The following is a 27065-nucleotide window of genomic DNA, read 5'->3' as shown; positions in this document are numbered from 1 at the left end:
AGGGTTAGGTCATGGTTAGGTTTAGGGTTAGGGTCGGGTTAGGCTAAGGGTTAAGTTTAGGGTTAGGAAAAGGGCTAGGGTTAGTAGATAGTTGAAATGTTACTAATAGTCTGTAGGTAGTCTGTAGAGCATCTACAGATGGACTATCCAAATAAAGTGTAATGCATAGATCATATGGTGCAGCTAGTACAAAGTACAGTACAATCCTTATTACTTCAAATGTCACATTCTACCATAACACACTCAAAAAGTATTTCCTTACAGGGTTAACATGACTAGTTAGTATGGTTAGTTCTGTTAGTACACACAGCCAATATTACAGGCTTCAGTCTTTACCATCTTCTGTCTCTCTGTTGGAATGTGCTTTGTTGTATGGTGCTGTTTGATTGGCTGTCGTGAGGAGGTAAAAATAGAGCCATCTGTCACACAGAACTAGATGATGATTATTATTATCATGCTTTTCTAGGCTGATTGACTCTTTTGAAGTACAAGCACACACACACACACACACACACACACACACACACACACACACACACACACACACACACACACACACACACACACACACACACACACACACACACACACACACACACACACAGAATAAGACCTACCCGTATTTATTAAAAGATAGATGCAGATTCACAAAATCACATACGGAGGCGGTCTCACTCTCTCTGATTGTATTCTACATTTAAGCCTCTTATTTCTCTACTTACAGCTGTGTGGAGTCACACGCACACACGCAATCTGGGGTTGGGCTTCAGTAATTTTGTTTTTCTTGTGGAGAAGGCAACTGCGTGTCTCCTTTCACCATGTAAGGCAGTACGTGTGCATGAGGTATTTAAGATATGTGTCAATTAGAAGCTTGGCCAAGCTTTTGACTGTAAATCTCAGCTGATGCCTACAAATGTACGCTGCTGAAAGACTGTTCTATTGAATGCCACATCAATCGGCTCTCTCATTTCAAAGGCTGATTATTCCAGCAGGGGTGAACAGGTCCTATCTGTGTTGTTGACTTTACCTCTCCATTACCTGACTGACTGGAGCATCAGCCTGGCTTTGTCTACCTTCATCTTTCTGTCAGCTCCTGATCATCCATCTATAGCTGCATCTCTCTCCTGTACTTCCAGGTATCATCCATCCACAGCTGCATCTCTCTCCTGTACTTCCATGTATCATCCATCCACAGCTGCATCTCTCTGCTGTACTTCCATGTATCATCCATCCACAGCTGCATCTCTCTGCTGTACTTCCATGTATCATCCATCCACAGCTGCATCTCTCTGCTGTACTTCCATGTATCATCCATCCACAGCTGCATCTCTCGTCTGTACTTCCATGTATAATCCATCCACAGCTGCATCTCTCTGCTGTACTTCCATGTATCATCCATCCACAGCTGCATCTCTCTGCTGTACTTCCATGTATCATCCATCCACAGCTGCATCTCTCTGCTGTACTTCCATGTATCATCCATCCACAGCTGCATCTCTCTGCTGTACTTCCATGTATCATCCATCCACAGCTGCATCTCTCTGCTGTACTTCCATGTATCATCCATCCACAGCTGCATCTCTCTGCTGTACTTCCATGTATCATCCATCCACAGCTGCATCTCTCTGCTGTACTTCCATGTATCATCCATCCACAGCTGCATCTCTCTGCTGTACTTCCATGTCCATTGTCTATTGCGTAATGTCACTGAGAGTCAACAGTTGGACTACTTTAGGTCTTCTTTGAACCTGAAAGCTTGAAAAGGGGTTTAATGTGATGGTATATGGAGTGTATACCGTGTAGCCCTGAGTGTTTTAGCATTTTAGTTTGAATGGAAGTGAAGCTTGGAGGACTGTTATTTAAAGCTATTGAACAATGCCAGGGTATATTGGATGCTCATATACTAATCTGGCTTTCAGCTCTAGGTAGACAACTACATATGTATCCTGTCCTTACATGACATAAGTCGTTTTCTAATGTCCCACTAACAACAACCAGGTTATACGAGATGATGACGGGATTGAATTTATGAAAAGCATTCAGTAAAATTGTAAATTAGTTTCCCCTCCAAAACATACACTAAAACTAAAACTAAACTTCTCTCTCTCTCTCTCTCTCTCTCTCTCTCTCTCTCTCTCTCTTTCTCCCTCTCCCTCTCCCTCTCCCTCTCCCTCTCTCTCTCTCTCTCTCTCTCTCTCTCTCTCTCTCTCTCTCTTTCTCTCTCTCTCTCTCTCTCTTTCTCTCTCTCTCTCTCTCTCTCTCCCTCTCTATTTCTCCCTCTCCCTCTCCCTCTCCCTCTCTCTCCCTCTCTCTTTCTCCCTCTCCCTCTCCCTCTCCCTCTCCCTCTCTCTCTCTCTCTCTATCTATCTCTCTCTCTCTCTCTCTATCGCTCTCTCTCTCACTCTCTTTCTCAAAATCTCTTCCATAATGCAGATATATAGTTCTGTGTCGGAGTATGTTATTGGTGATGGATGATGGTCTGTCTGAGTCGTGGTAAATGAAGTGCCTACAGGGAGAACAAGGCAATCTTTTGTCACGGTCAACAGTTATGACACAGTCTAACATGCCACGCCTCGTTAACCACACAACAATGAGGAGGAGGGGCACTTGTTTTGTCTGTCTCTATAACTGTCCTTTCTCCTCTTTCAAGAATCTTATCCTTAATTAAGCGTTTCTCACTGGTTTTCTTTTCCTCCCTTTCCTACTTTATTTCTTTATTCGTTATTTATCTTGATTAATCTTGTCTGTCACACATGTATTTCTGACTTTCTCCTTCTCTGTCATTCTTAATCGTAAGTTTTCCAACCCCCTCACTTGAATACGTTTATTTCAAGTTGAATTCACGTTTGTTGACAACTCAATCAAGTATCAACCAAAAATTGTTGATATGATGTCTCCCAGCTACTGATTCTGAGAGGATTACTTCCTACATTGTTTTCCTACTAGCATGATAAACTGCTCAGTTAATGAGAGAGAGAGAGAGAGAAAGAGAGAGAGAGAGAGAGAGAGAGAGAGACGATGACAGCTTCTCCATCCTAGAGGGGGAGATCAACAACTTCCAGGCTCAGGGACATGTACTAGTCTGTGGCGACCTAAACAACTGGTCAAGAACCTGACACCCTCAGCACACAGGGGGACAAACACCTACCTGGAGGTGACAGCATTCCCTCCCACATATGCCCCCGTAGACACAACTAGGCCAACATAACCAAAAAAAGAACGGATCACAACTCCTGCAGCTCTGTCGGACTCTGGGTATGTACATAGTCAATGGTAGGCTCTAAGAGGGGACTCCTATTGTAGGTACAGCTTTAGCTTATCTCTTGGCAGTAGTACTGTAGACTACTTTATCAATGACCTCCACCCAGAGTCTCTTAGAGAGTTCACAGTCAGTCCACTGACACCTTTTTTTATTTGATTTTTATTTCACCTTTATTTAAACAGGTAGGCTAGTTCTCATTCACAACTGCAGCCTGGCCAAGATAAAGCATAGCAGTGTGAACAGACAACAACACAGAGTTACACATGGAGTAAACAATAAACAAGTCAATAACACAGTAGAAAAAAAAGAGTCTATATACATTGTGTGCAAAAGGCATGAGGAGGTAGGCAACAAATAGGCCATAGGAGTGAATAATTGCAATTTAGCAGATGAACACTGGAATGATAAATGATCAGATGGTCATGTGCAGGTAGAGATACTGGTGTGCAAAAGAGCAGAAAAGTAAATAAAATAAAAACAGTATGGGGATGAGGTAGGTAAATTGGTTGGGCTATTTACCGATGGACTATGTACAGCTGCAGCGATCGGTTAGCTGCTCAGATAGCAGATGTTTAAAGTTGGTGAGGGAGATACATTTTTGCAATTTATTCGAGTCACAGGCAGCAGAGAACTGGAAGGAAAGGCGACCAAATGAGGTGTTGGGTTTAGGGATGATCAGTGAGATACACCTTCTGGAGTGCGTGCTACGGGTGGGTGTTGCCATCGTGACCAGTGAACTGACCAGTGAACTGACCAGTGAACTGAGTGAACTGACCAGTGAACTGAGTGAACTGAGTGAACTGACCAGTGAACTGAGTGAACTGAGATAAGGCGGACACCTAAGAAACCTATCCAGTCAAAAACATATAGATACAGAAAACCTGAGCCTACGTCTTCACTTTGGTGAATCACTAAAACAATACAGAAGTATATTACGGAAAAAGAAGGAACAGCACATCAGAAATCAGCTCAATGTAATTGAAGAATCCATAGAATCTAACCACTTCTGGGAAAATTGGAAAACGAACGACAACACGAAGAGCTATCTATCCAAAATGTAGATGTATGGATAAACCACTTCTCCTATCTTTTTGGCTCTATAACAAACAACAAACAACAAAGAACATATACATGAACAAAAACAAATCTATTAAAGAAAGGCCTGTGGGGTTGATGGTATCCTAAATGAAATGATAAAATGTACAGATCACAAATTACAATCGGCTATACTTAATCTCTTTAACATCATCCTTGGCTTTTGCATCCTCCCCAATATTTGGAACTAAGGACTGATCACCCCAATCCACAAAAGTGGAGACAAATCTGACCCCAATAACTCCCAGGGGATATGCATCAACAGCAACCTCTGGAAAGTCCTTTGCATTATCATTAACAGCAGACTCTTACATTTCCTCAGCAAAAACAATGTACTGAGCAAATGTCAAATTGGCTTTTTACCAAATTACTGTACGACAGACCACGTATTCACCCTGCACACCCTAATTGACAAACAAACAAAGGCAAAGTCTTCTTATGCTTTGTTTATTTCCAAAAAGCTTTTTGACTCAATTTGGCATGAGGGTCTGCTACACAAATTGATGGAAAGTGGTGTTGGGTGAAAAACATATGACATTATAAAATCCATGTACACAACAACAAGTTTGAGGTTAGAATTGGAAAAAAACACACATTTCTTTCCACAGGTCCAGGGAGTGAGACAGGGATGCAGCTTAGGCCCCACCCTCTTCAACATATATATCAATGAATTGGCGAGGGCACTAGAACAGTCTGCACCCGGCCTCACCCTATTAGAAACCGAAGTAAAATGTTGACTGTTTGCTGATGATCTGGTGCTTCTGTCCCCAACCACGGGGAGCCTACAGCATCACCTAGATCTTATGCACAGATTCTGTCTGACCTGGGCCCTGACAGTAAATCTCAGTAAGACAAAAATAATGGTGTACCAAAAAAGGTCCAGTTGCCAGGACCACGTATACAAATTCCTTCTAGACACCGTTGTCCTAGAGCACACAAAAAACTATACATACCTCGGCCTAAACATCAGCGCCACAGGTAATTTCCACAAAGCTGTGAACCATCTGAAAGACAAGGCAAGAAGGGCCTTCTATGCAATCAAAAGGAGCATAAAGTTCGACATACCAATTAGGATTAGGATCTGGCAAAAAAAATTATTGGTTTAATTCTTGGTCAACCAAGAATTCACAAAATGGCACAAACACCAAATTGAGACTCTGCATGCAAAATTCTGAAAAAATACCCCGAGTACAACGTAAAACACCAAATGATGCATGCAGAGCAGAAATAGGCCGATACCCGCTAATTATCAAAATCCAGAAAAGATACGCTAAGTTCTACAACCACCTAAAAGGAAGCTATTCCCAAACCTTCCATAACAAAGCCTTCACCTACATGGAGATGAACCTGGAGAAGATTCCCCTAAGTAAGCTAGTCCTGGGGCTCTGTTCACAAACACAAGTAGACCCCACAGAGTCCCAGGACAGCAACACAATTAGACCTAACCAAATCATGAGAAAACAAAAAGACAATTACTTTACACATTGGAAAGAATTTACAAACTATAATGCTATTTGGCCCTAAACAGAGAATACACAGTAGCATGATACTTGAACACTGTGACTGACCCAAACTTAAGGAAATCTTTGACTATGTACAGACAGTGACCATAGCCTTGCTATTGAGAAAAGCCATTAAAGGCAGACCTGGCTCTCAAGAGAAGACAGGCTTTTTGCACACTGCCCACAAAATGAGGTGGAAACTGAGCTGTGCTTCCTAACCTCCTGCTAAATGCATGACCATATTAGAGACACATATTTCCCTCAGATTACACAGACCCACATAGAATTCAAAAACAAATCCAATTTTGATAAACTCCCATATCTATTGGGTGAAATACCACAGTGTGTCATCACAGCAGCAAGATGTGTGACCTGTTGCCACAAGAAAAGGGCATCCAGTGAAGAACAAACATCATTGTAAATACAACCTCTATTTATTAAGTGTATTTATTTTCCATGTAACTTTTTGCACTGCTTTACAACACTGTATATTGACATAATATGACGTTTGAAATGTCTTTATTATTTTGGAACTTTTGTGAGCGTAATGTTTACTGTACATTTTTTATAGTTTATTTCACAGAGAGAGAGAGAGAGAGAGAGAGAGAGAGAGGGAGAGAGAGAGAGAGAGAGAGAGAGAGAGAGAGAGAGAGAGAGAGAGAGAGAGAGAGTCAATCTCCTACAGAGGGGAAAAACAGCAGAATGTTTAGCTGGTTAGCGTTGCTCTCCTAGGAGACGCCTCAGTGTCAGGCGGGTTCTCACAGGTCCGCACAGCAGGAGAGGGTATAATTGCTTCTGACTCACACACTCGCATACACTCGCATACACACACAAACACTCACTCACTCACTCACTCACTCACTCACTCACTCACTCACTCACTCACTCACACACACACACACACACACACACACACACACACACACACACACACACACACACACACACACACACACACACACACACACACACACACACGTGCGCACAGTATAGTGAACAATTATGTAATTGTCAAAGGTAACCAACCTAAAAGGGTTCTTCGGTAGTCCCCATAGGAGAACCATTTGAAAACCGCTGTTTGGTTCCAGGTAGATCCCAGCGCATTCTGAAAGTATTCAGACCCCTTGACTTTTTTCACAGTTTGTTACTTTACAGCCTTATTCTAAAATGGAGTAAATCATTTTTCCCCCTCATCAATCTACACACAATACCGTACAATGACAAAGTAAAAACTGTTTATTTTTATTTTTGCAAATGTATAATAAAAATAAAATGAAACATTTGAAGCCCCTTTGGCAGCAATTACAGCATCAAGTATTCTTGGGTATGACACTGCAAGCTTGGTACACCTGCATTTGGGGAGTTTCTCCCATTCTTCTCTGCAGATGTTCTCAAGCTCTGTCAGGTTGGATGGGGAGCGTCACTGCACAGCTATTTTCAGGTCTCTCCAGAGATGTTCGATCAGGTTCAAGTCCGGGCTCTGGCTGGGCCACTCAAGAACATTGAGAGACATGTCCCGAAGCCACTCTTGCGTTTTCTTGGCTGTGTGCTTAGGGCCTTTGTCCTGTTGGAAGATGAACCTTCACCCCAGTCTGAGGTCCTGAGTGCTCTGGATCGCTCTTTCCCTCAAATCTGACTAGTCTCACAGTTCCTGCCGCTGAAAAACATCCCCACAGCATGATGCTGCCACCAACATGCTTCACCATAGAGATGGTGCCAGGTTTGCTCCAGACATGGCGCTTAGCCTTCAGGCCAAAGTGTTCGATCTTGGTTTCATCAAACCAGAGCATCTTGTTTCTCATGGTATGACAGTCCTTTAGGTGCCTTTTGGCAAACTCCAAGCGGGCTGTCATGTGCCTTTTACTTAGGAGTGGTTTCCATCTGGCCACTCGATCATAAAGGTCTGATTGGTAGAGTGTCCTTCTGGAAGGTTCTTCCATCTCCACAGAGGAACAATGGAGCTCTGTCAGAGTTACCATCGGGTTCTTTGTCACCTCCCTGATCAATGGCCTTCTCCCCCGATTGCTCTGTTTGTCTGTGCGGCCAGCTCTAGGAAGAGTCTTGGTGGTGCCAAACTTCTTCCATTGAAGAATAATGGAAACAACTGTGGGGACCTTGGGGACCTTCAATGCTGCATACATTTTTTGGTACATGCCATGAGTTCGAATGAATTGTCAGTAGAGCTCAGAGACAGGCTTGTGTCTCTGAGCTCTACTGACAATTCCTTCAACCTCATGGCTTGTTTTTTGATCTGACATGTATTGTCAACTGTGGGACCTTATAGAGACAGGTGTGTCTTTACAAATCCATGTCCAATCAATTGCATTTACCACAGGTGGACTCCAATCAAGTTGTAGAAACATCTCATGGATGATCAATGGAAACAGGATGCAACTGAGCTCAATTTTGAGTCTCATAGGAAAGGGTCTGAATATAAATGTTAATAAGGTACAGTGGGGCAAAAAAGTATTTAGTCAGCCACCAATTGTGCAAGTTCTCCCACTTAAAAAGATGAGAGAGGCCTGTAATTTTTATCATAGGTACACTTTAACTATGACAGACAAAATGAGGGGGAAAAATCCAAAAAATCACATTGTACGATTTTTAATGAATTTATTTGCAAATTGTGGTGGAAAATAAGTATTTGGTCAATAACAAAAGTTTATCTCAATACTTTGTTATATACCCTTTGTTGGCAATGACAGAGGTCAAATGTTTTCTGTAAGTCTTCACAAGGTTTTCACACACTGTTGCTGGTATTTTGGCCCATTCCTCCATGCAGATCTCCTCTAGAGCATTGATGTTTTGGGGCTGTTGCTGGGCAACACAGACGTTCAACTCCCTCCAAAGATGTTCTATGGGGTTGAGATCTGGAGACTGGCTAGGCCACTCCAGGACCTTGAAAAGCTTCTTACGAAGCCACTCCTTCGTTGCCCGGGCGGTGTGTTTAGGATCATTGTCATGCTGAACGACCCAGCCAGTTTCATCTTCAATGCCCTTGCTGATGGAAGGAGGTTTTCACTCAAAATCTCACGATACATGGCCCCATTCATTCTTTCCTTTACACGGATCAGTCGTCCTGGTCCCTTTGCAGAAAAACAGCCCCAAAGCATGATGTTGCCAACCTCCATGCCTCACAGTAGGTATGGTGTTCTTTGGATGCAACTCAGCATTCTTTGTCCTCCAAACACGACGAGTTGAGTTTTTACCAAAAAGTTATATTTTGATTTCATCTGACCATATGACATTCTCCCAATATTCTTCTGGATCATCCAAATGCTCTATAGCAAACTTCAGATGGGCCTGGACATGTACTGGCTTAAGCAGGGGGACACGTCTGGCACTGCAGGATTTGAGTCCCTGGCGGCGTAGTGATGGTAGGCTTTGTTACTTTGGTCCCAGCTCTCTGTAGGTCATTCACTAGGTCCCCCCGTGTGGTTCTGGGATTTTTGCTCACCATTCTTGTGATCATTTTGACCCCACGGGGTGAGACCTTGCGAGGGAGATTATCAGTGGTCTTGTATGTCTTCAATTTCCTAATAATTGCTCCCACAGTTGATTTCTTCAGTTGATTTCTTCAAACCAAGCTGCTTACCTATTGCAGATTGTCTTCCCAGCCTGGTGCAGGTCTACAATTTTGTTTCTGGTGTCCTTTGACAGCTCTTTGGTCTTGGCCATAGTGGAGTTTGGAGTGTGACTGTTTGAGGTTGTGGACAGGTGTCTTTTATACTGATAACAAGTTCAAACAGGTGCCATTAATACAGGTAACGAGTGGAGGACAGAGGAGCCTCTTAAAGAAGAAGTTACAGGTCTGTGAGAGCCAGAAAGTGTGCTTGTTTGTAGGTGACCAAAAACGTATTTTCCACCATAATTTGCAAATAAATTCATAAAAAATTCTACAATGTGATTTTCTGGAGAAAAAAAAATAAAATTTTGTCTGTCATAGTTGAAGTGTACCTATGATGAAAATTACAGGCCTCATCTTTTTAAGTGGGAGAACTTGCACAATTGGTGGCTGACTAAATACTTTTTTGCCCCACTGCATTTCTGAAAACCTGTTTTCGCTTTGTCATCATGGGTTATTGTGTGTAGATGGATGAAGATTTTATATTTATTTAGTACATTTTAGAATAAGACAGTAACGTAACAAAATATGGAAAAAGTCAAGGGCTCTGAATACTTTCCGAATGCAGTTTATGTAGAACCCTTTCCACAGAGTTCTACGTGGAACCCTAAAGGGTTCTACCTGGAACTGCTTTGAAACCATTTTTCTAAGAATGTAGTGTTGGTACAATAATGCTAATCAATGCTCATTACCTTTAACCCTCATGTCGTTTCCAATCACTGCCTTAAATCATTCTGCCTCATCCAATCAGAGAGAAGGTCAGTAGTGGACAGGGGCATCATGAGGCTGTGGGCGGTTCTGTGATCCATCTTTATTAGGCCTCTTAATGTAATCTCCATTGATTAATATTTAATTGTTTTTCAATCTTGAGAAAATACTCACTATCCCTTATGTCTCCCTCCATTCGTGCCTGGTCATGTATACCTCTAACGCATGTGTCATCCATCCCCCATTCACGAGACGCATGTCTTTCTGTATGTTCAAAACAACCACAAAAGCAAGCTGCTGATGGATCCTAAAACTATTCTGGCACACTGACCCTGAAAGGTACATGCAGTAGTGTAGTTTTACACTTCTGTCTACCCTGGTTCTATTTTCCTCCATAGATTCCCAGGGGGTGCTTTCCTCCATAGATTCTCTGGCCCTGAGGGTTCTGGCTTTGAAATGAGAGAGGGACGGGGACGTTAGGTGGGGTTGGGATTGGAAAGAGAGTGTGAAAGGTTTGCAGCTGAGTTTGGATTCTTAAGCCCTTCTCTCCCACTCTTATGGATGAAAGGGTACCCCTCCTCTCCCCTTGGAGCGCTTTGGAAGGAGAGAATGTTTTTGACACCACCCTACCTCTCTCCCCCTTTTCCCCTCCACTCCTCCTTCCCTCTTCTGTTTTTCACTTGTTGATCAGAGTAACAGTTGTTGTTATGCCCGGTCCCAAACCGACCTCTAGACCCTACCCCTAGACACCTCTCATAGATCTGTAAACACCGGATGGATTATGCTGTGTATTTGTACATCAGTGGAGGCTGCTGATGTATCAAATGATGCTATTCCATTTACTCCATTCCAGCCATTATTATGAGCCATCCTCCACTCACCAGCCTCCACTGTTGTACATGACTCATATTCCCAGATAACCTGCCTGCAGAGTTACATAGTAAAATGAACACAGACAAAAACACAGAAAATAATTAATCAAAGGTGGTCCAGCAGATCCATCCACTGTTTCTTCTCCACTGTCTTCTTCTCCCTACATCCCAGTCCTGCTCTGTGATCCCTCCTGGCCTCCATCTGGCCTTGCCTGACTGAGGCTGGCCCTGGGTCTGTTGTTAATTAGAGCCCATGATCTATTCTCAGACATAACTACATGGAACCATGACACGCACAAGCACACAGGCACACGTACACACACACACACACACACACACACACACACACACACACACACACACACACACACACACACACACACACACACACACACATACACACACACACACACACACACACACACACACACACACACACACACACACACACACACACACACACACACACACACACACACACACACACACACACACACACACACAAACAGTGTTGTCTATCTTCCATTGCTCAACAACAGGATATGAGACCTCTAAATATCTCCAGATATAGGTCTCTCTGAGAGGGAGAGAACAAGACTCAATGAGCTCTTCACTGTGAAGCTGGGACAAACTGACTCACACATCAAGGGCCTATTCATAGACAGAGAGACAGAGAGAAAATAGGGAGCAAGAGGAGGGAGAGAGGACAGGGGGAGTGAGAGAGGGAGAGAAGGGGGGAGGAAGAAAATGGAGGGAATGAAAAGCAGAGCTCTCTGCTCCTACAGAGTCGAGGTTACCCCTGTCCCCTGTCTCAGGATGTTTCTCTATGAGAATGATCTGGAACAGTGATGCTTCAGTGAGAGCATGTGTGCCTGTGTTTGTGCTCACGTGTGCGTGTTTGCGCGTGTGTGTGTTACTGGGTACCAGGTAGGGTTGCAAAGGGAGGGTACATTACTGGAAACTTTCTAAGTTGACCAGTAAACTGCCTGTATTCTGGAATTTTTCTGGTAACCTTTTTAGATAATTCAGAACATCAAAGGTGTCTGTAATTATCTCTGGCCCTCTGTGTGGCCTTATCACATGTAAAATATATGAAATAATAAAAACTGAAAGTATAGACTGACAAAGCTGTAAAACATTATCCTAAATTTAAACCATCATCTTTGTGAATACCATTGTTGTTTAATATGAGGGTTTCAGTATGAAATATTGTTTAGAATTGTTTTTTAAAAAACTTTTATTTCATGTGCTATGTCAATATTCATTTGTTGTCAATGTTTTTTTGCGTCAAATTGCTTGCAGTCAATAGTTGAGAGTTTTTTCTCTTGAAACATATGGTCTATCTATTACAAAATCATGGACAATATGGACACAGATATAACATGAATATTATACAGTATATTAATACAAAAATAAAAATGTTATTCAATGTTATTCAAGTATATGTTACCAAAATTACCATAGATTGCCATAGATTTTCTGTTAATTACCAAAATCACCCAAGACTCTGGTAACTTTGGTAAATTAGCGGTAGCTTTGCAACTATAGTACCAGACCTTGCCAACTTTGTGAATAACCTTCAGTATCAATCTGCCTGTCCATTCCTTCTGGTCCTCACAGGGTCTGGCAAAGTTGAATATCCCAAACCTCCTAGCCTCTCTGTTCTATCGCTATGGTTTCGAAAGTATTTTCTGTTGCAATGGTAACGGTCATCTGGCACTCTGCTGAGGACTATTCCATGACCTTACCCAGGATTCCACAGGACACTGTACAAACACAACATCCTGGGAACACACACACAACAAATATTTACACCCGTCCTAAAGTACAGTTAGTGAGAGCTGTAGACCGGCTGTGGAAAAAGTGGAAAAAGTGGAACACTTACACATCTGGAATGTCAAACCTTCCAGGGGCCATGTCCAATGTTCCCTCAACATTGTTTGGGCAATGAGCAAATTTCAGCTCTGCTGAGCGCAAACTTGAAAGAAAAATGATCTTGCATAGTTTGTTTTGTTTCGGTATGTTGCATTGAAAGTGGCTAATGTTGCATTGATTTCATCACAATTGCCACAGTAAAGGGAAATGTTGATTGTGTTAACAGGAAAAACTCTAGAAAGTTGAGTGAAGTTCAATCTCGGGACTACTGCTGGCTGGTGCAGTGTGCAGCTTAGAGGGAACATTGGCCATGTCTACACTTGACACTTACATGCGACTTCAGCTATCAGAACACAAAGATCACATTGAAAAGACGCATTGTGTGCAGACCGTCATTAGCAATCTAGCGTGTGAAGAACATGTTTGCTGGCTTCATAAATGCTAGCCAGCTATCTAATATTGCACCCTCCCCCCCAAAGAAAAAGTGAATTCCATGATCAGAAGTCCATGATCAGAATACAAAAACTTCATTATCTGTCAAGTCTAGACACGGACGGAGAAAAGTAGATTTCACAAGACCATCTGACACAGGGCTAGTTCCCTGCCGCGCAGAGCACAGAAGGTCTATCAAATTGATGACCCCTGAAAATCACCGTTGAGGGTGTTTGGGGTTTTTAGGTTAACACCCCACCATCTGTGGTATGTGAGAGAGAGAGCTATAGAAAGGCATAAACACAATAGCATGCTCTCTATCTAAGCTCAGATGAGTGCAGTGCTCTTACAGTAGGGAGAATTGTGAAACAAAAATCCTGCTTTTACCAGCATTCAGAGTTGATGTATGTTGTGATAGTAATTTCTTTCAACTTCTATTGACAATCATTATCAAATGAATGGTATTAGTGTCATATAGCAGATATTCAGCTCCACATACACACATGCACGATACACATGCACCAGAGGAGGCTGCTGAGGGGAGGACGGCTCATAATAATGTCCGGAAAGGAGCAAATGGAATGGTATAAACATGTGTTCAATGTATTTGATAACATTCCATCAATTCCGCTCCAGCCATTACCACGAGCCCGTCCTCCCCAATTAAGTTGCCACCAACTTTGACATACACACACGGCTGCTGCATTCTTATAAAACCACAACTCAGCAGTAAGCATTGACCCTCGTGTCGATATCATCCTCCCCACCCCCACACTATGAATCAGTCCAGTCCACTCAATAGGCCCCTTCAGTTTGGTGGTATTGAACTCATTCACTCTACTGTATTGATCAAGGCCAACTGCTGGATTGCTGAGGAAGAGGGAATACATCCAATCTATCTATTGTATTTGAATGGGCCTGTAGGGGAAAGGCATGTTTGGAATTTATAAGTTGTTTGAAACCACAAATAACCAGGCACAAAGCATCATGGGAGATACCCATGAGGAGATTGTCGAGGTACAGTGGCTTGCAAAAGTATTCAAGTTTTCATATTTTGTTGCATTACAACCTGTAATTTAAATATATTTTTATTTGGATTTCATGTGATGGACATACACAAAATAGTCCAAAGTGGTAAAGTGAAATGAAAAAAAAAAATACTTGTTTCAAAAAAATAAAAAGAACGGAAAGGTGGTGGTGCATATGTTTTCACCCGCTTTGCTATGAAGTCCCTAAATAAGATCTGGTGCAACCAATTACCTTAAGAAGTCACATAAATAGTTAGAATGCACACAGGTGGACTTTATTTAAGTGTCACATGATCTCAGTATATATACACCTGTTCCGAAAGGCCCCAGAGTCTGCAACACCACTAAGCAAGGGGCACCACCTAGCAAGTGGCACCATGAAGACCAAGGAGCTCTCCAAACAGGTCACGGACAAAGTTGTGGCGAAGTACAGATCAGGGTTGGGTTATAAAAAATATCAGAAACTTTGAACATCCCACTGAGCACCATTACATCCATTATACGCCCACCAAAACTCAGGGACCAGCCGAGGAGGGCATTAATAAGAGGCAACAGAGACACCAAAGATATTCATGAAGGAGCTGCAAAACTCCACAGCGGAGATTGGAGAATCTGTCCATAGGACCACTTTAAACCGTACACTCCACAGAGCTGGGCTTTATGGAAGAGTGGCCAGAAAAAAGCCATTGCTTAAAGAAAAAAATAAGCAAACACATTTGGTGTTCACCAAAAGGCATGTGGGAGACTCCCCAAACATATGGAAGAAGGTACTCTGGTCATATTAGACTAAAATTGAGCTTTTTGGCCATGAAGGAAAACGCTATGTCTGGCACAAACCCAACACCTCTCATCACCCCGAGAACTCTAATCCCCACAGTGAAGCATGGTGGTGGCAGAATCATGCTGTGTGGATGTTTTTCATCGGCAGTGACTGGGAAACTGGTCAGAATTGAAGGAATGATGGATGGCGCTAAATACAGGGAAATTCTTGAGAGAATCCTGTTTCAGTCTTCCAGAGATTTGAGACTGGGACGGAGGTTCACCTTCCTGCAGGACAATGACCCTAAGCATACTGCTAAAGCAACACTTGAGTGGTTTAAGGGGAAACATTTGAATGTCTTGGAATGGCCTAGTCAAATCCAAGACCTCTATCCAATAGAGAATCTGTGGTATGACTTAAAGATTGCTGTACACCAGCAGAACCCATCCAACTTGAAGGAGCTGGAGCAGTTTTGCCTTGAAGAATGGGAAACAAATCCCAGTGGCTAGATGTGCCAAGCTTATAGAGACATACCCAAAGTGACTTGTAGCTGTAATTGCTGCAAAAGGTGGCTCTACAAAGTATTGACTTTGGGGGGGTGGATAGTTATGCACGCTCAAGTTTTCAATTTTTTGTGTTATTTATTGGGGGGGTTTTCACAATAAAAAAATATTTTGCATCTTCAAAGTGGTAGGCATGTTGTGTAAATCAAATGATACAAAAAAAATCAATTTGAATTCCAGGTTGTAAGGCAACAAATGAGGAAAAATGCCAAGGGGGGTGAATACTTTCTGGAGCCACTGTATGATATGTGTTAGAGGTAACACATGTTGGTGTTTTAGATGGAAAATACATGTTGATGTTGCTGTTATCATGAAAGGTAGATTGCTAGGTATAGATAAAGAGAAGTCTCAGGGGAGGGTGCATGGTGTTCTTTCATTCTCAGAGGTCACATCAGGCCACACAATGTCCTTGGGATTCTGGTTCCTGGTTAAAAAATTTAGAATCTGGCCTGACTCCCAGAGCTGAGAGAAAACACTCCCATCCTCCATCTGGAGATGGGACGTCAGCGAATCTGCTGGCTGCTGTGTGTGTGCGTGCAATGGTGTTGGGTAAGATGAGAAGCACTGACCGGTGGCTGAGTGGAGGTGTGGAGAATGTAAGCACATCCCTCTATCCTCCACAGAGAGAACAGTCACCTTTCCCTGTCCCTGTCACTCATCTACTGGGGCTCCCTTTCCTTCCTTCTCTCAGTCTGTTTGTCAGCCTGGAGCCTGGAATGCTCTGGAACTGAGTGTCACTTTAAAAACAACTAACAGACCAAAAAGAAAAAGGGAGAGAGCGAGAAAGGGAGAGAGCGAGCAAGGATCAGGCAGTGGGAATGTTTGTGTTTGTCGCAACCAGACTTTGGCTCTCAAGGTTTCTTCAGTTACAGGACAGGAGAGAGGAGAGAGGGATAGAGCCGTTGGGGATTTCTCTAGCTGCGTGGGATATTGACACAGGATTGCGGTGACCTTTCTTTTTACGGATGTTGGATCCTTAGAGAGAAGAGCGAGGAAACAAGGCATTTTAGTCTGACCTGTGGATACCTACCTGTCATCTGGTGTACCTGTTTTCTTGTAGATAGCTACTTGTGTGTTTCTATGATGGAAGCAGTACTGCTGGGTCTGGAGGATGTGCTGTTCACACGTCAGGGTCTGCTATGGACCTTCACCTCCTCAGCTCTCAGACATCTCCGCGCACTACACCTCACACACGCACACAGATGTGTCCCCAGGCCACTGTACCAGGTAGGATACACCTCACACACACACACACACACACACACACACACACACACACACACACACACACACACATACACACATACACACACACACACACACACACACACATACACACACACACACACACACACACACACACACACACACACACACACACACACACACACACACACACACACACACACACACACACACACACACACACAGAGACACTCCACTGTATGTGAGAGGAAGTGTTCAAATAAGCTTCAGACTATAGGTAGGTCAGTGTGCTGTAACCTGATGCTGTCACTAATGAAGGGGTTAGGACAGCGGGGGCTCTAGGCAGAATAGAGGAATAAAGGGGCTAACAACTGGTGTGTAACTAACTAGGTGCATGCTCAAGGCGACAGGGCTATACAGTAGGTTTAATATGAAGTATGAGACAAAATCAGGTGTTGTGGACAAGCTTCTGGTGTGATGGGGATAGTGGGTTGTTTTTGTAGAGTGATCTAGGTGCTCCAATCCACTCATATAGTAGTAACATGGACTGGAATACAGCCACTGTCATACCTTCATATCACGTAACCAATGGCTCATATTTGCGGATGTTGTGTATTTCAGAGTGTGTGTTTGTGTATGGAGTGTGTGTTGTGTGTTAGTAGGCCATTGACTGCTCTCTATAAAAAATGAGTGTTCTGGCCCAGTTCTACCTAATGCAGAGACAAAAGCCTCTTTAGTAGTTGTTGTTTCTCTTTCAGGACACACACATACCGATTTTTATAAACTCCAAATACTCAGTATTCACAATGTCAGCAGGAAGAAGCAAGTGTTTTTGGTTACCGTTGGGTTGCTAGGGCTGTTTTTAAAGGCCCGGTAACTGAGGGCTGAGTGTTCTTGGGAGTGTGAAAGTGGGTGTTTCTTCATACACACACACACATTTTCATGGGTATGAAAGATGGTGTTTGGTCACAGACTGGAGAACTCTATGTTCAGATTTACAACCAGGTCACCTTTTCACTCTGTCTGTCTGTGTGTGTGTGTGTGTGTGTGTGTGTGTGTGTGTGTGTGTGTGTGTGTGTGTGTGTGTGTGTGTGTGTGTGTGTGTGTGTGTGTGTGTGTGTGTGTGTGTGTGTGTGTGTGTGTGTGTGTGTGTGTGTGTGTGTGTGTGAGAGAGAGAGAGAGAGCGAGAGAGAGAGAGAGAGAGAGAGAGAGACCAGCTCTGACACGGCAGAATTTATGATCAGTATTCGCTCCACCATGTCTGAATCTGCACAGAGAGCAATTAGTATTCCTTACTCATCCCACCTGCCCTGTGTGCAGTCCACACTGTCAGGCCCCACCAGACGAACCCAGAGAGGGATCACAGAGGTACTAGGGCTGCTGTCATAGCAACAAGCAGGAGAGGGACTGACACACACATAATCAAATTCACAAAGCAAGTATTCAGAGCATCATACAGAATCACACACACACACTCTCACACACTTCCCCTCTTTCTGGCTCACTGCCTTGGCTCCCCTTTAAAGAACTGTGTTATTAGGGAGGACATCTTACCATCTTACAGAGGTCAAGTTGAAAAGTTTGCCCTCATGAAGGGTCAACACAATGACAGGAAAACCCTAAACCTCCCCTCATATCGTGCACTTCCCCTGAATACACCTCTTACTCAGGAAACACCCTAACGCCCCTCAAAACAGACATAATCAACCCGACTACCCTTTGTAACTTTCTCTACAGCAAAACAAGCCTTCCCTGGGATTATAAAGTAGTTTGATGTGCTGTGGAGTGTTGTAATGGCTGTTCTGAGGGCAAGGTCAGTAGTAATGAGTGATCCAGACTTCCAGAAATGTCAGACTGACTACACTACCATTTGTCTCATACTGTAGTAGCTCTCTCACCAACAAGGAACTGTAATACTTTATATGGTACAAGACTGCTGAGAGAGAGAGAGAGAGAGAGAGAGAGAGGGGGGGAGAGAGAGAGAGAGAGAGAGAGAGAGAGAGAGAGAGAGAGAGAGAGAGAACAAAACTATATTGCTTATTGGGAAACACAAACACAAAGCAAAATGCAGTGCTATCTGGCCCTAAATCGACAGTACACTGTGGCTAAATATTTTGACCATGGTTACTGATCAAAACCTTAGAAAAACCTTGACAAAGTACAGGCTCAGTGAGTACAGCCTCGCCATTGAGAAGGGTAGACACAGGAAAACCTGGCTCCCTGTAGAGGAAAGGCTGTGCACCCACTGCACAACAGCAGAACCTGAGACAGAGCTGCATTTCCTGACAAAATGTCAAAAATATAAAACAATTAGAGAGTGTCATTTCCCCAAATTTGAAACCCTTATTCAAGGTTTCAACGGCATCTCTGATGAGAGTAGGCTACCCGTCCTGTTGGGGGAGGACGCAGAGAGTTGTGGGTTGGCAGGGCACTACATTGCTGCCTGCCATAAGTTGAGGGACAGTGTCTGACAAACCAATCAACCTGCACATGTACTCTACTGTATGCTTATTGTTATTGTTGAATGTATTATTATTTTTACACTTGGTTATTGTTGTTACTGTTTTCCCGTTGACAATTTTGATTCTCATTTTTATATTGTAAATATCCAAAATAAGCTTTGGCAATATGTACATTGTTACATCATGCCAATAAAGCAAATTGAATTGAGAGAGAGAAAGAGAAAGAGAGAGAGAGAGAGAGAGAGAGAGAGAGAGAGAGAGAGAGAGAGAGAATAACTAGTCTGGATATGATTTTCACACTGTACCTTCCCCTGCACTTCTATTCTCCACCACTCCTCCTCTCTTCACTGTAGCCACAGGTATTTCCTGAGTAGATCCCCAGCCCCCTGCCTCTGCCTCTGTCTCTGTCCACTTCTCAGCTCTGACCCTAGGTCTGCTCTCCTCTCTCTTGTTCTAGGGAAAACTCCTTCAGTGTCTTCCTCCCCTATTATTCTCTCATTTTCACAGGCATGTGTGTACATTAACACATGTGTGTGTGAAATGCTCACACTCACACAAATTCAATTGTATTTGTCACATGCGTCAGTGTAGACTTTACTGTGAAATGCTTACTTACGAGTTCAAAAATAATTATACAAATAAAATAGCAATACATGGGGATAAAATAAAATACACAACAATGAATCTAATGCCTTCACAGAGTATTCCGACCCCTTGACTGATTTCACATTTTGTTGTGTTATAGCCTGAATTCGAAATGGATTAAATAGATTTGTTTTTCTCACCCATCTACACACAATACCCCATAATGACAAAGTAAAAGCATGTTTTTAGAAATGTTTGCTAATTTATTGGAAATTAAATACATAAATATTTCATTTACATAAGTACATAAGTAGACCCCTGAGTCAATACATGTTAGAATCACATTACAGCTGTGAGTCTTTCTGGGTAAGTCTCTAAGAGCCTTGCACATCTGGACTTTACAATATTTGCACATTAATCTTTAAAAAATTCTGTCAAGTTGGTTGTTGATCATTGTTAAACAGCCATTTTCAAGTCTTGCCATAGATTTTAAAGCCTATTTAAGTCAAAACTGTAATTAGGCCGTCTTAGTAAGAAACTCCATTGTATATTTGACCTTGTGTTTTAAGTTATTGTCCTACTGAAAGTTGAATGTGTCTCCCAGTGTCTGGTGGAAAGCAGACTGAACCAGATTTTCCTCTAGGATTTTGCATGTACTTAGCTCTAGTCAGTCTATTTTTATCATTAAAAACTTCCTAGTCCTTGCCAATGACAAGCATACCCATAACATGATGCAGCCACAACAATGCTTTAAAACATGTAGAGTGGTACTCAGTGATGTGTTGTGTTGGATTTGCCCCAAACATATTGCTTTGTATTTAGGACATAATGTCACTTTTTTTGCCACATTATTTTGCAGTTTTACTTGAATTCCTTATTGCAAACAGGGTGGTTTGGAATATTTTTATTCTGTACAGGCTTCCTTCTTTTCCCTCTGTCATTTTGTTTACTATTGTGGAGTAACAGCAATGTTTTTGATCCATCCTCAGTTTTCTCCTATCACAGCCATTAAACTCTGTAACAGTTGTAAAGTCACCATTGGCCTCATGGTGAAATCCCTGAGAGGTGTCCTTCCCCTCTGGAAACTGAAGGACGCCTGTATCGTTGTAGTGGGTGTATTGATACACCATCCAAAGTGTAATTAATAACTTCACCATGCTCAAAGGGATATTCATTGTCTGCTTTGTTTATTTATCTTTTTTTATCTACCAATAGGTGCCCTTCTTTGCGAGGCATTGGAAAACCTCCCTGGTTGTTGTGGTTGAATCTGTGTTTGAAATGCACTGCTCGACTGGGGGAACTTACAGATAAGTGTATGTGTGGCCTGCATACATGAGGAAGTCATTCAGAAATCATGTTAAACATGTTTTGCACACAAAGTGAGTCCATGCAACTGCTTATGAGACTTGTTAAGCAAATCTTTACTCCTGAACTTATTTAGGCTTGCCATAACAAAGGGGTTGAATACTTTCATTTTTAATTAATTTGTACAAATGTTTAAAAACATAATTCCACTTTGACATTATGGAGTATTGTGGGTAGGCCAGTGACACACAATCTCAATGTAAAGCATTTTAAATGCAGGCTGTTTACTACAACAAAATGTGGGAAAAGTCAAGGGTGTGAATACCTTCTGAAGTCCCTGTACAGGGATATGCACACACCCTCGTGAAAAGGCACCCCATGTGTTCATGCATTCCTATATCAATCTGGGAATAATGTGAACTCAACAACATTCAGTCACACTTTCTCCCTGGGGAAGGCCTCTTTAAAGCTATTGGCTGGTTCAAGGTCCTGCTGTTGCGTTGTGCTAAGCCCTCAGCTCAACACCCCTCCCTCTTTCTTAACTTCCTCCTCTTCCTTCTGTCCCTGTCTCCTAATCATCCGCCTCTCCTTATTGTGAAGGGCAGGATATCCTGAGGTAGGGATTAAAAAAGAGAGAAATGGCGATATAGCAGACCCAGGTGGCCATTTCTTCCTCTGCAACACTCCTGTTATAATTTAAATATTTATTTTCCTAGCTCTCACTTTCTTCCTCAGAGACTCACACAGTGTAGACTTGAGACTCTTTTGATCATAACACAATGTATTTTTTTCAGGGGGGGATTTATTAGGGATCCCAATTAGCCAAGGCAGCAGCTATTCTTCCTTGGGTCCAACACATTAAGGTGCTGCACATAAAAAAAAACAGTACAACCACAATATATCTACAACACAACATATCTACAACACAACATATCTACAACACAACATATCTACAACACAACATATCTACAACCACAACATATCTACAACACAACATATCTACAACACAACATATCTACAACACAACACAACATATCTACAACCACAACATATCTACAACACAACATATCTACAACACAACATATCTACAACACAACATATCTACAACACAACATATCTACAACCACAACATATCTACAACACAACATATCTACAACACAACATATCTACAACACAACATATCTACAACACAACATATCTACAACACAACACAACATATCTACAACCACAACATATCTACAACACAACATATCTACAACACAACATATCTACAACACAACATATCTACAACACAACATATCTACAACCACAACATATCTACAACACAACACAACATATCTTCGACACAACATATCTACAACACAACATATCTACAACACAACATATCTACAACACAACACAACATATCTACAACACAACACAACACATCTACAACACAACATATCTACAACACAACATATCTACAACACAACATATCTACAACACAACATATCTACAACACAACATATCTACAACCACAACATATCTACAACACAACATATCTACAACCACAACATATCTACAACACAACATATCTACAACACAACATATCTACAACACAACAAATCTACAACACAACACAACATATCTACAACACAACATATCTACAACACAACATATCTACAACCACAACATATCTACAACCACAACATATCTACAACACAACACAACATATCTACAACACAACATATCTACAACACAACATATCTACAACACAACACAACATATCTACAACACAACACAACATATCTACAACACAACATATCTACAACACAACACAACATATCTACAACACAACATATCTACAACACAACATATATACAACACAACACAACATATCTACAACACAACATATCTACAACACAACATATCTACAACACAACATATATACAACACAACACAACATATCTACAACACAACATATCTACAACCACAACATATCTACAACACAACACAACATATCTACAACACAACATATCTACAACACAACATATATACAACACAACACAACATATCTACAACACAACATATCTACAACCACAACATATCTACAACACAACATATCTACAACACAACATATCTACAACACAACATATCTACAACCACAACATATCTACAACACAACACAACATATCTACAACCACAACATATCTACAACACAACATATCTACAACACAACATATCTACAACACAACATATCTACAACACAACATATCTACAACACAACATATCTACAACACAACATATCTACAACCACAACATATCTACAACACAACATATCTACAACACAACATATCTACAACACAACACAACATATCTACAACCACAACATATCTACAACACAACATATCTACAACACAACATATCTACAACACAACATATCTACAACACAACATATCTACAACCACAACATATCTACAACACAACATATCTACAACACAACGTATCTACAACACAACATATCTACAACACAACATATCTACAACACAACACAACATATCTACAACCACAACATATCTACAACACAACATATCTACAACACAACATATCTACAACACAACATATCTACAACACAACATATCTACAACACAACATATCTACAACACAACATATCTACAACCACAACATATCTACAACACAACACAACATATCTTCGACACAACATATCTACAACACAACATATCTACAACACAACATATCTACAACACAACACAACATATCTTCGACACAACATATCTACAACACAACATATCTACAACACAACATATCTACAACACAACACAACATATCTACAACACAACACAACACATCTACAACACAACATATCTACAACACAACATATCTACAACACAACATATCTACAACACAACATATCTACAACACAACATATCTACAACCACAACATATCTACAACACAACATATCTACAACCACAACATATCTACAACACAACACAACATATCTACAACCACAACATATCTACAACACAACATATCTACAACCACAACATATCTACAACACAACATATCTACAACACAACATATCTACAACACAACAAATCTACAACACAACACAACATATCTACAACACAACATATCTACAACACAACATATCTACAACCACAACATATCTACAACACAACACAACATATCTACAACACAACATATCTACAACACAACATATCTACAACACAACACAACATATCTACAACACAACACAACATATCTACAACACAACATATCTACAACACAACACAACATATCTACAACACAACATATCTACAACACAACATATATACAACACAACACAACATATCTACAACACAACATATCTACAACACAACATATCTACAACACAACATATATACAACACAACACAACATATCTACAACACAACATATCTACAACCACAACATATCTACAACACAACATATCTACAACACAACATATCTACAACACAACATATCTACAACACAACATATCTACAACCACAACATATCTACAACACAACACAACATATCTACAACACAACATATCTACAACACAACATATCTACAACACAACATATCTACAACACAACACAACATACCTACAACACAACACAACATATCTACAACACAACATATCTACAACACAACATATCTACAACCACAACATATCTACAACACAACACAACATATCTACAACACAACATATCTACAACACAACATATCTACAACACAACATATCTACAACACAACACAACATATCTACAACCACAACATATCTACAACATAACATATCTACAACACAACATATCTACAACACAACATATCTACAACACAACATATCTACAACACAACATATCTACAACACAACATATCTACAACACAACATATATACAACACAACACAACATATCTACAACACAACATATCTACAACCACAACATATCTACAACACAACACAACATATCTACAACACAACATATCTACAACACAACATATATACAACACAACACAACATATCTACAACACAACATATCTACAACCACAACATATCTACAACACAACATATCTACAACACAACATATCTACAACACAACATATCTACAACCACAACATATCTACAACACAACACAACATATCTACAACCACAACATATCTACAACACAACATATCTACAACACAACATATCTACAACACAACACAACATATCTACAACCACAACATATCTACAACATAACATATCTACAACACAACATATCTACAACACAACATATCTACAACACAACATATCTACAACACAACATATCTACAACACAACATATCTACAACACAACATATATACAACACAACACAACATATCTACAACACAACATATCTACAACCACAACATATCTACAACACAACACAACATATCTACAACACAACATATCTACAACACAACATATATACAACACAACACAACATATCTACAACACAACATATCTACAACCACAACATATCTACAACACAACATATCTACAACACAACATATCTACAACACAACATATCTACAACCACAACATATCTACAACACAACACAACATATCTACAACCACAACATATCTACAACACAACATATCTACAACACAACATATCTACAACACAACATATCTACAACACAACATATCTACAACACAACATATCTACAACACAACATATCTACAACCACAACATATCTACAACACAACATATCTACAACACAACATATCTACAACACAACACAACATATCTACAACCACAACATATCTACAACACAACATATCTACAACACAACATATCTACAACACAACATATCTACAACACAACATATCTACAACCACAACATATCTACAACACAACATATCTACAACACAACGTATCTACAACACAACATATCTACAACACAACATATCTACAACACAACACAACATATCTACAACCACAACATATCTACAACACAACATATCTACAACACAACATATCTACAACACAACATATCTACAACACAACATATCTACAACACAACATATCTACAACACAACATATCTACAACCACAACATATCTACAACACAACACAACATATCTTCGACACAACATATCTACAACACAACATATCTACAACACAACATATCTACAACACAACACAACATATCTACAACACAACACAACACATCTACAACACAACATATCTACAACACAACATATCTACAACACAACATATCTACAACACAACATATCTACAACACAACATATCTAGAACCACAACATATCTACAACACAACATATCTACAACCACAACATATCTACAACACAACACAACATATCTACAACCACAACATATCTACAACACAACATATCTACAACCACAACATATCTACAACACAACATATCTACAACACAACATATCTACAACACAACAAATCTACAACACAACACAACATATCTACAACACAACATATCTACAACACAACATATCTACAACACAACATATCTACAACCACAACATATCTACAACACAACACAACATATCTACAACACAACATATCTACAACACAACATATCTACAACACAACACAACATATCTACAACACAACACAACATATCTACAACACAACATATCTACAACACAACACAACATATCTACAACACAACATATCTACAACACAACATATATACAACACAACACAACATATCTACAACACAACATATCTACAACACAACATATCTACAACACAACATATAT

General features: G+C 40.7%; 1 protein-coding gene across 24 annotated transcripts in view; it reads left to right on the top strand.

Annotated features, from left to right (window-relative positions):
- Positions 1 to 27065, top strand: part of LOC110532201 (FERM domain-containing protein 4A) — a 204393-nt gene that overhangs the window by 85501 nt on the left and 91827 nt on the right. For 3 of the 24 annotated variants that reach the window (XM_036975940.2, XM_036975932.2, XM_036975919.2), the window contains exon 1: positions 16731 to 16949. The exons of 14 other annotated variants lie outside the window; for them this stretch is intronic. In XM_036975940.2, coding sequence (XP_036831835.1) covers positions 16803 to 16949 — 147 coding nt within the window. In that variant the 5' untranslated portion in view covers positions 16731 to 16802. Of the gene's footprint in view, positions 1 to 16536; positions 16950 to 27065 lie in introns of those variants that run through there. 7 more of the 24 variants (XM_036975914.2, XM_036975990.2, XM_090229175.1 and 4 more) reach the window with 5 other exon arrangements.

Source organism: Oncorhynchus mykiss, chromosome 1, assembly GCF_057628025.1.
Source record: "Oncorhynchus mykiss isolate SJ-2025 chromosome 1, ASM5762802v1, whole genome shotgun sequence".
NCBI lineage: Eukaryota > Metazoa > Chordata > Actinopteri > Salmoniformes > Salmonidae > Oncorhynchus > Oncorhynchus mykiss.
This window is presented reverse-complemented; position numbering and strand designations above follow the sequence as displayed.